Here is an 11899-nt window from a genome sequence, read left to right as displayed (position 1 = left end):
AGGTAAAGAAAACGGATCCCTTTAATGCATTCATTCTACCTCATATACAGAATTTTATTATTTTTACTTAAAGAGATGAGTGTTCATCTCCACTAATATATTTTATTTTAGCACAAAAAAGTTATTAAAACCTGTTGTCAAACAGCATGACAAAATAGACCTATAAATAGGAATAGTTGGTTGATTATGACCATTATTAATACATAATGTATTGGTACATCCCCCTAGGGTTAGCCTAAGTACTTCATGATTAAGGGGTTGGTATGGTAATGTGACTAGGTCAAAATAAATTGTGGATAGTCATGTGATGAAAAAATTACAAAAGGTGAATTTATACTAAGCGTGATCTGTGCTATATAGAATATATAATTTACAAATACTTCCCTTTTGAATGTATAGTTTGTCTCTTGATTTACTTTCTATTAACATAGATCAAGGAGACAACATATATTCTATTATTTAGCTGTCGACGTCAGCATAAAAAGTGCATATGTATAATACTGATAAGTGCTGCAGAGACCATGTGTTTACCTATAAGGTACACTGGTCTGCGTTTTATTTATATATAGTGTTGACCTAAATGGTATCTTATCTTCTTTATGTAGTTCACAGTTGTGATTACATTACCATTTTCTATTTATGTCAACATATATAAATACACACAGGAGTGTTGCACCCTCCATTTTTTTAATGCAGCTTAAATAAAGAATCTTTATCTTTATGACCTGGCTCTCTGTTGCTGTGCGCTGGAATGATACTTTTTTGAATAAAGTGATTATGTAAGCTGAGTCATTGGGCCTCATGCAGAGAGCATAGAATTTTAAAAATGGCGAATTTCATAAAAAGTAGCTTTTTTGGAGAGTTTTATTCTCCATATGCAGAAAAGTGCGAATTCTGCTATGTTTAACTGGATGCGTGTGGCGAGTTTAAATTGGCGATATGCGCGCTTCAGAAACGTGTAAAAACAAATTCGCGCCTTTTTTTTCCCCTTTACTATAGGCGGCGAGCGCCATCTTGCCATATTTTCGTGGCGCGGCAAAAATGCGAGAATCGCGCCTTTTTTTGGCGCGAACAGCCGCTACTTGCCGTTCGCACCTCTCTGCATTCGGAGAGTTTTAAAAATGGCGCGATTGAGGTTCTCGCCAGCCGCGAGGCGAGTTTTAAACATAGAAATAAAAAAATGGCGCGTTTTTCGCAACTCGCCATTTTATGCCGTTTTCTGAGGGAAATTGAACAAAAAATGGCGAGTTTTGAAATAACGATGCTCTCTGCATGAGGCCCTTTGTTTCCTCAGGCAACTCCCTTTTGTGTGAGGTAATAGTGTGCTCAGCTAGTGCTTGCATAGTCAGAGCCCTCTTTCTCCTTTTCTCCTTATCTTTATTGGTTATCTGTTAATAACAGGGTAATACCAGTAAAGAAACAATTAACTTAAACACTTTGCCATTCAGGGCCTCCTAAGAATTCTTAAATAATTTCCCCCCAAAATGGAAGCATGCTTACATTTGCTTAGGGAAACCAATTCGATTATTCAATTCTTCACAAAAGACCTTTTTTTTCCTGGCCAGCTACATGATATTGCTGCATTAAACTATATACTGTCATTCCAAAAAAGGCAACTATTAAAATACTCATTTATTTTGCAAATACCCAGATGCACTGAGCTCCGCTAAATCAGGGCAAATAATGTTACGTTACCCAAGTAACGGACGTTATTTTCCATGAGTTCAATGTGTATCCATTAAGCTAATTATATGCAAAAAGAACGGCTGTTAGTTATCGCATTAGAATAGGCTTAACATTAGGTTAACAGTACCTTGCATTAGTTTAACATGACTCGAGTTAACCCTGTCTTACCTAAATGTGGTAGCTTGTCCAGGGTAGGAAGGGAGCAACGATATCAGGGATACACCAAAAAATAAAGGACATATAATAGTGTAATAAATCAAAACAATCTGGAAAGCAAGAAAACTTGGCTCTGTAGCAATGCCTACTTACAGCAGGTCAGAGTTAAAACAGCATTTGTCTACACAACCGGTAGAAGTGGGTCAGGATCTTCCGAATCAGCACTGGTTTTCAGCAGGGAATGTGGTCAAATCAGCTCTCAGACAGGAGATGTTGTAAGGTGAATATCATGCAAAACAAGGGCAGACCATGGTACAGATCGAAAAATAATTTATAGTTGAAAAGCAACAAAAAACATAAGAATCGTACTCACAATAAGTACATTAGACATGTACACGTAATGTTTTACTATACAGTAGCTGTACCACACGGGTCCGGCACTCCTTTGCCTCAAGTAAAACATTACGTGTACATGTCTAATGTAGTTATTGTGAGTACGATTCTTATGTTGTGCATGTCATTTCCCAGAATCCCTTGCTGCAGTGGAAGTGCTGTTTGCTGGGTGATAATGGTGAAAGACAGGGTTGCAGACCTGTCTAAGACATGCAAATGAATATACAGGAATATTTACAGTTGCTATATATATATATATATATATATATATATATATATATATATATATATATATATATATATTTACACCAATTTGTTTTGATAAAATGGTCTACACTAAAAGAGGTGTCTGTGTGATTTAGAACAGACAAGAAGCTAGGAAACTCTCCTTGAAGGAGTAGTACCAGGATTACCTCACTACACATTTTTATTTCATCAGAGACTAGAATTTTACTCACTAACAGACTCATTAATTAATTTTTTCCCCCATGCTTTTGGATTTATTTATTTTCTTAGCAATTTTTATTTATTGTTAAGTACATACAGCTGAACCCCGTTATAACTTGGTCCTTTGGGGTCCACGGAATGAGACCGCGTTATAACTGGGATCGCGTAAATTTCACGGCGCGAGGACTTACTTGCATCTGCATTTCTCTCCCTGTGGCTCGCTCTTGCCTCTCCCTGCCATAGACTTTTGAGACACACACACACACACACACACACACACACACACACACACACACACACACACACACACACACACACACACACACACACACACACACACACACACACACACACACACACACACACACACACACAGTAATAGGGTTCGATTCCTGTATGATATTGTATAATTTATAAATTAAATATTAATTGATAAATGATTAAAAATGCTAAATAATGTAGACAATGCTGATAAAAATCAATATGACTACAAAAGTGGATCTTTTTAATGAAAAAATAAATAAGCTTACATTTAGTCTGTAATAGTAATTATCCCCTCACAACAGGGCATTAGTGGCAAATAATGCCCTGGCTGGGTTAAAGTCCCTCGGCTTTGCCTCGGGCCTTCAACTCTTCCAGCCAGGGCATTATTTGCCAGTAATGTCCTGTTCTTCGGGGATTATTACTTAAGTACCTCAAAACAAACACACAAATTAGTGTTTGAAAATGAAATGGCAAAAATCTTAAAATTTCCTTGGCTACACATGGATAAACTGCCTTGGCAGGGAAGGGGTTAAACACCTCTCCAAAATTTTTATTTATTTTCATCTGGAAGGCAAATCATTCTATTATGTAGTGGAGATTTAATGGCTTCCTTTGCTAGCAGCATCAACTCTTCCAACGCTACTTCATCACTGGAAGTACTACTAAAGCGCACCCCCCGGGCCGTCTCTTGGCCTGCCAATGGGGATGCACCGCCCCCTGGCATGAGAGGTCCCCCACCCCTTGGAATGGGGCTTTCCAGGCCCTACATGACCTCCTGCCTTCTTGCTTTCTGGATTCGGCCATGCTGACATCCCCCTACTCTCCTACCCCACAGTACTGTTTGTAATTTTTTGTTTTTGTAAATGAAGCCGTTTTTTTTTATTATAAACTATTAAACTAAGAATCCAACATACTAAGTGTGAATGAGTATCAAGATGCTACGCAACTATAGCACTAAAGTGCCAGTGCTGGACATAGACGAGTTATTAAAAAAATCATTCATACTGTAGCTTTGTGGAAATAATTACAACATGATAATCTTTCCAGAGGAAGATGTTAAGCTCAGGACTTTGTCTGAAGGAAGGTTCTCATTTCCTAAATATAAACAATGTTATGACACCGGATGAAACTTTATTATTAGAAAAGTGAAGCTTAAATTAGCCCAAATTTGTATTGCTGTATCAGGTTTCTCAAGCATTCTCGTGTTGGCTATCCCAAATGTCCACTAGCCCCATGGGATACGTAGAGCAGTCTCACTGACATTAATGGATTACCTCTATATTCTTCAAGGTGATGGCTCAAGAGAGGTGAGCATGTTTTTGAGACAGGTACAGTACGTAAATGTAATTTGGTCTTCAACAGAATCTACACTAGGAAACTGGTTTAACAGAGGCCAAAATATAGCATTATAATAAAAACATTTACATTCCTTTAGGTAGCTGCTTAATGATTCTTGTCTTCATGACTAGCATATTCAGAGTTTGTTTGCATTTACACAGAATGCCATATATTTCAAATATATATAGCGATGGCTGGTCCAGTTTTCTCTCTAATCTTCCCTGTCATGTAAGTTCTAGTAAGACACAGACAGTGACAGGCTGCCCTATGGGGTTTCCCCCTCCTCGTGCTGACTTCCTGAGTGACTGAGTAGTGGTGCATATATTGGGCCCTCCTTCTTTGAGCTACAGGAAGGAAGTGCCTAAATTATAGTATGAAGTTCAGTCCTTAGGGGTGGGCCCTTCAGTTAGTGATTGGGGTTCCAGACTATCCCTTCATGTGCTCTGAGCTCTCCTCCCAGGTGGGAGTGAGACCTGTGCTCAGATTAGTGCCTCAGCCCATGAGGGACTAACCCAGAGATGCCTCACCATTAACCGCAGGCCAGTACCATCCAGAAGCCAGGGATTACCTTATCAACTGGAGCATACACTGTAACAACACCAGCAGTGGCTGCTGTTATAAAGACTATCCTCATTTATACTTCTGGCTCTGCGGCAGTCTGTGTGGAGGGAGCTATTAGGAGTAAGAACTGTCATAGTGGGGACCGCCTTCAGCCTTGCTGAAGCCCCCTATGTCTGGAGGAGCTGTCACCAAGAAGGAAAGAACCAGAGGAATCCCCAAATGTCTGCCTGTCTTCCCCCACTACATCGCGGGTACCTCAGCTCTCCTGTAATCAGGTAATCAGCACTACATCAAGCAATAGCATGACAAGATTTTCCAGAGGGGGGGGGGTGGGGGGGGGAGAGAACATGTTATATGCATACAGCTATATTTGCATATATATATATATATATATATATATATATATATATATATATATATATATATATATATATATATATATATATATATATATATATAACTTACATGCATCTGATAGTATGTATTCATGACCTGCAAGCTGTGTTAAAAAAAAAAACTGTTTTGCAAGAAATATTCATCAGCCGCAGTGTTTTTATTGAGTGCTTTATAACACAAGTGTACACCAACTGCTCCACATCCTGCTAAGGTACTGTCATTTACAAGCAATTTTAAATAGATCAAAATACACACTTCTTTTTTTGTTCATTCAGAAAGTCTTCTGTGGGGGAAATACAGTTTAGTTATGCACAGTGATTCTTGATTTCAAATTTCTCATACAAAAGTTTGTTCCCTGGAGCATGCACCCACCACGAAAGACTTTACAAAAAAAAAAAAAAACTCAAACCTTAACACTAAGTCTACATAGAAAGGAGGTAACTGAAAATTAAATTCCACTCCCCCGAATAATAATAAAAAAAAAAAAATCAAAACAGAAAAACAGATATTGATACAAGGCTTTCAAACAAAGCTCTATACTATCACATATTCAACATTCCTTGCACGGAAAATAAAATTCCCAGTTACTGTATTTGTAGGGAAATTCAAGTTAACAAAATTCATAATAAAAAAAAAGGACATTTTGTCATAAAATGTTTAAAAAAAAAAAAGTCAAGAAAAGGGCTATTGATGCACTTAGTGAATGTGCTTGCTCAGGTCCACTGTGTACTTTGTTAATTTCCTATGTAGCATATCTCTTGGTCCACTGTCTGGCCATTCTGTCATGCTCTGCTCTGTTGGTCATGTACTGAGTGGCGATACTTCCAACCAGAGGGTCAGCTGTAAGAGAGGAACAAATGAATCAGGAATGCAAACCTGTACTACGGTAAGGTTATCTTCATAGTATAGATATTGTTATTCAATAATTTTTACTTCTTTAGTGCACAATGGTCCCCAAATTCTGAACAGTTAGTCAATTTAGTACTCCACATCTCTCTCTCTATAATGAATATGCTGCAAATCAAAGCAATACCTTTTTTGGCACATACTGTACTTGCTCCCTCTACAACAAATATGTTTTAATTAGAAATGTGCAAATAATTTGCTGACAAATTAATTTGATTTTGCAGTTAGTCACCAATTTAAACAACATTTATTTACAGCAAACTAACTTGTAATATGTTCCAAAAATATTCATGTCCATAACACTAGCTCTAAGCTTCATTTCACAAGATATCATGGAAACATTAATTATTCGTCAAGATTAGGACATTGATTAGATATTGTTTGCTAATTTAGATTAACTAAATAAATTGAACTAATCTTGGCTAGACTGTAGCAACAGTAGCAACAACAAAGATAGGGCACATTGACCTTGTAAAGCATGTACAGTATATACAGTGGAACAATAAAGGCTGGATATTTTCAGTAAATACAAGCATATCCTCAGGGAGAACAAGGTTATAAAGACATTTAAACACTGGGAAACAGCATATTCAGCTCACATCTACTCCTCTTAAACAGTCTATATAACTTAATAAAAATGAGAGCAGCAGAGACTTCTGAACACCGTGGGCAAACATCAAGTAAAATAATAAACTGTTACAGTTACTGCCATACTTTTAAGTTGGCGCTTGAGATTGATTTTATAGGAATAGAATGAAAATAAGATCTGAAAATAACAAGGTGCACAACTTAAATTGACCTGATTATGTCATTCAGTTTCTCAGCACAGGGCACCGATATTGTGACATTACAAATGTCAATTCAACCTCAGCAAAAGTGCCCAATATAAAGAATGACTTGTCACCCTGCTATCCAGAAACTACTAGCTAATGTGCAGCACATTACAAATTTCTCTAACATTAATACATTGTGGAATTAAATCTCTTCAACAAAGACAGTACTATACACCAAGGGTGCTCAACTCCAGTCTTCAAGCATCCCCAACAGGTCAGGTTTTCAGGATATCCCAGCTTCAGCACAGGTGGCTTTATTGAGCAGCACTGCTTGAGCCACCTGTGCTGAAGCAGGGATGTCCTGAAAACATGACCTGTTGGGGGAGCTTGAGGCCTGGAGTTGATTACTCCTGCTATACACGAACAAGCCTAAATGTGCAGTAACAATTACTGACATATAGTGGAGTTCTATACCATGTGACAATCATTAATTAATAAAGGCTGTCGGATATTTTTAATGTAACAGGCACAAAGGGCAAACTTCCTCGGCTACAAAACAACCACCCAAGACATTTAAATCATTGATGAGCATGTATATTACAAAAAACAATTTATTACATGACCCAGTATTAAAGACATCTACCACACATTAGCCTATTTGATGCCAAAGGGACACCTTGCAGGCCAACACTAAAGAGATCAATCACTATTAGCGTTGGCCAAATCTATCAATTTGTTGATCAATACTGTCATCATTCTTTATTTATTTATTGCAGAGCAGTGGTTATTATTCCATATTTAAAGCAGCACTGTCAACTACAGAAAATAGACACTTTACAGATGCTGCAGTCGCATGACGGACCACATTGAAGTAATGACAACGATCAGTTTCATAGTGACTGATACCACTGAAAAGTAGACTATTTTAACATCATTTTTAAAGTTTATTCTAGCAAGGTTTGTAAACACTGAAACGTGAAGTTAAGAGCAGGGCTCATTGCCTTTATCTGTGTCTTATATGTTGTCTTATACCCTTCCTTATTGGTCCTCAGATAGGGAGGGGGGGGGGGTGAATTCAGATGACTTTATTACTGATATAAGGCAAAGACGATTGACAATTTCTGCCGTTCATACAGTAGTAACCAATGCAAATAAAAACTTGACTAAATTTAAAAAAAAAAAAAAATCACGAAGTGATTTCCGATTCAACCGTACGACTGTGCTTCTGGGTTGGTGACGTTACCGGAGAGGAGGTGCGGGGAGGAGAGTTGCGTTCTGGCATCAGAGCACAGAAGGTAAGGAAGAACGACTGCATCTCAGTATGCTCCACCCTACGCGTTTCACTCAGATCTGAGCTTCGGAATGCGACTCTCCCTGCACCTTCTCTCCGGTGATGTCACCAACCCAGAAGCGCAGACTTGCGGTTGAATCGGGAGTATCAGAGAGCCGGCGCCTGCAGGAGTGAAGCCCGGTGTGCCATCAGACCCTGGGTGGTCTAAATGCTTTTAATTTCCAGGAGCATGCGAGTGTACAGTATTTCCACTGCTCTGGTTATAAATAACCATATTATATAAAATATTTCTGTAGTATGTTTTCTATTATCTCTTTTCTATACATACTCAATGGGAATTTGAATTCATAAAACGTCATAAAAAGAAAATATTCAAGATTCTACAGAATTCTTCATGTATTTGAAAAACGCCTGTTTTTTCTTATACCATGTGAGTGGGCAATTTAAAGTATTTTGACCACTTGGGTAATCCTTTTGCAGCAATTTTGCACTATGTATATTCATTTTGTTTTTCTATATGAACCCTGAGAGTTTGCACTTTGGACCTGTTGCTGCCTTGCTAAAAAACATGCTGGGAAACGTCTTTTGAAAAAGCTGCATCTTTTCTCAATGGTGATGTATAAATTTACTTTGCATTTTTTATTTTTCACTGTATGATTCACAGCACTCACTATCTTTCACTCATCTGTGGACTTTTCCAGCACTATTTGTCTCCCTGTCTAATTAATTAGGACTGTTTTTTTCCATTTGGAGAACACTACATCACTATAAGGGATTCTTTTGCGCTTGATTTCTCTGTTCCACATTACTGGATAAGTGAATTAATTGGTAGCACTACACTAGCCAGTCAAAACCATAACACTTTAATCCCTAGGTCTGACTCAAAAATAAAGGCAATTTTTTTATTTATTTATAAAATGTTTTACCAGGAAGTAATACATTGAGAGTTACCTCTCGTTTTCAAGTATGTCCTGGGCACAGAGTAAAACAAATAATGCATGGTTACAAATACAGTTACATAAATGAACAGGGTATACATTATATACAAGACATTGCGTGCACAGTTAAAGAAAATATATATTATGGGCGTATGAAACAGTTACAGACCAGATTAAAGTGTGAGACAGCCTTAGATTTGAAAGAACTTAAACTGGTGGTGGATGTGAGAGTCTCTGGTAGGTTGTTCCAGTTTTGGGGTACATGGTAGGAGAAGGAGGAACGTCCGGATACTTTGTTGAGCCTTGGGACCATGAACAGTCTTTTGGAGTCTGATTTCAGGTGATAAGTGCTGCAAGTGGTAGGGGTGAGGAGCTTGTTCAGATAGCTGGGTAGCTTGCCCATGAAGAATTTAAAGGTAAGACAGGAAAGGTGAACTTTGCGCCTAGAGTCTAGTGATGACCAATCTAGTTCTTTGAGCATATCACAGTGATGTGTGTTGTAGTTGCATTGGAGAACAAAACGACAAATTGAATTGTAGAGGGTGTCAAGTTTGCCAAGGTGGGTTTGAGGTGCTGAGCCATATACTATGTCTCCATAGTCAATAATTGGCATTAGCATCTGCTGTGCGATACGCTTTCTGACAAGGAGACTTAGGGAGGATTTGTTCCTGTAAAGTACCCCTAGTTTGGCATAGGTCTTGGTTGTCAGGGTATCAATGTGCATCCCGAATGTTAAGTGGGAGTCAAACCATAAGCCCAGGTATTTAAAACTAGTGACAGGGGTTAGGGTGGTGTTAGCGTTGGTTCTAATCAGGAGCTCAGTCACTGGAAGCTTTAAAAATTTAGTCTTGGTCCCAAACACCATTGTTACAGTCTTGTCAGTGTTTAAAAACAGTTTGTTTTGGGAAATTCAGTTTACGAGTCTCAAAAAGTCAGACTGAAGTATGTGTTGAAGGTCAGAGAGGCTATGGCTGTGTGCATATAGGATTGTGTCGTCTGCATACATGTGTATTGAGGCTTCCTTACAAGCTGTGGGAAGATCATTAATGAACACTGAGAAGAGTAGGGGCCCCAGAACAGAGCCTTGCGGGACACCACAGGTGATATCCAGGGGGTTGGAGTTAGAGCCTGAGATGGACACATGTTGGGATCTTCCTGATAGGTAGGACTGAAACCAGTTTAAAGCATGCTTCCCTATTCCAGAGCTCTGGAGTTTGTTAAGCAGGATAGCATGATCAACTGTGTCAAAAGCCTTTGCAAAATCTAGGAATACTGCACCAGTGAGTTGTCCCAGTTCCATTCCACACTGGATTTCATTGCAAACTTTTAGCAGGGTAGTTACGGTGGAGTGTTTGGGACGAAACCCAGATTGGAATTGGCTATGGAAATTTGTCTTGGTATAGAAATCGCTTAATTGGGAGTGGACACATTTTTCCATGACTTTGGATAGAATTGGGAGAAGTGAGATTGGCCTGTAGTTTGAGACAGTGTTTTTGTCCCCACTTTTGAAGATTGGGACAACTCTGGCAGTTTTCCAGGTCTTAGGGATATGGCCTGCAGACAGGATAGAGTTGACTATAGACGCAATTGGTTTGGCAATGGCTGGGGCACCAAGTCATAGGAACCTAGATTGTAGTAAGTCAGGTCCACATTGGCTGCTTAGTTTTAGTTTGAGGAGCGCTCAGTACCTTCTATTGGGTAGGATGAAATCTCTAATGACTGACTTATCACTGGGTCGGGTAGTTGTAATCTGCATGTGTTTTTATGATTGCTCCCCAATGGCCGTAGTAAAAAAAAAAAGTACTTTTGTATTTACAGACAGGGCGTAAAACGTATTTTTTTTTTTATTTACAAAAATCATACTTAAATTTGTAAGAGAAACAATCTGAAGAGTTTTTCCCCTCTGTTTCGCAGGTTTACATGTTCTTGTTGTCAAAAGAAAACAGCAATGTCTTCAGGAGATGGAATTGCACGCTTTCTATTGGTGACCCAAATGGCCAGGTTTGTATATTTTATTGTTGCCGGAGGTCAGGGGACCTCAGATCAGCTCTGATGGACCCTGTAGTTCAGGCAAGGGGGTCCCTTTAAGCCACTTCTTACCAATGGTAAGCAGCAACCCCCAGACCTAGTTTTGAAATATATTTTGAGTGCAGAATTGGAAACAGGTTAGTATCTGGGGTTAAGTCGTGCTTTCCTAGCTCCGGGGATCACCCGCTTCCTCAGATATTTACCTGTCAATGTGCCGGTACAAAGTGAGTCAAGTACAAGAGAAATGGGGAAAACTAAAAGATGCAATACTACAATCAACAGACCTTTGTGTCAGGCAAGTTAATAAAAGTACACGGAAAAGAAAGCTGAGCTAGTTCTCATAGGAGGTGGCAGGTATTGCAAAAAATAAAAAGACAGTTTTTAGGAAATGTAGGCAGACACAGACGTACAAGATAGTACTGCAGTATATCAAGTTAGGCAGAAAGAGGCAAAGCAAATAATCAGATGTGTCAAAGCAGAAAATAAAATAGCCAAGTCAGTAAGTGGGAACAAAACCTTTACATTACATTATAAAAGGGAATAGAGTAGTAACACTAAAGACAGAAGAGGAGGGTCATGTTTAGGGAGACAAAAGGAATAGCCACAAACCATAATTATTCACAGCTGAAGGTAAAGTGGAGTGACCACGACCATACTATAAATGGAAAGGAGGTAGACAAAAATCCATTCACAGGAGAAAGTCCTAATGAAACTTTCAAATC

General features: G+C 38.7%; 1 protein-coding gene across 1 annotated transcript in view; it reads right to left on the bottom strand.

The window, feature by feature from the left end:
* Nucleotides 1-5379: 5379 nt before the first annotated feature.
* LOC142487498 (ubiquitin-conjugating enzyme E2 E2) overlaps nt 5380-11899 on the bottom strand; it is a 277270-nt gene continuing 270750 nt past the window's right edge. Inside the window, exon 6 of the mRNA XM_075586939.1 lies at nt 5380-6081. Within this exon, the coding sequence (XP_075443054.1) occupies nt 5984-6081 (98 nt within the window). The 3' untranslated portion in view covers nt 5380-5983. The remainder of the gene's footprint in view (nt 6082-11899) is intronic.

The sequence above is a fragment of the Ascaphus truei genome, chromosome 2 (genome assembly GCF_040206685.1).
Source record: "Ascaphus truei isolate aAscTru1 chromosome 2, aAscTru1.hap1, whole genome shotgun sequence".
In the NCBI taxonomy this organism is placed as follows: domain Eukaryota; kingdom Metazoa; phylum Chordata; class Amphibia; order Anura; family Ascaphidae; genus Ascaphus; species Ascaphus truei.
Note: the sequence above shows the minus strand (reverse complement) of the source record. Positions and strands in the feature narration are given on the sequence as shown.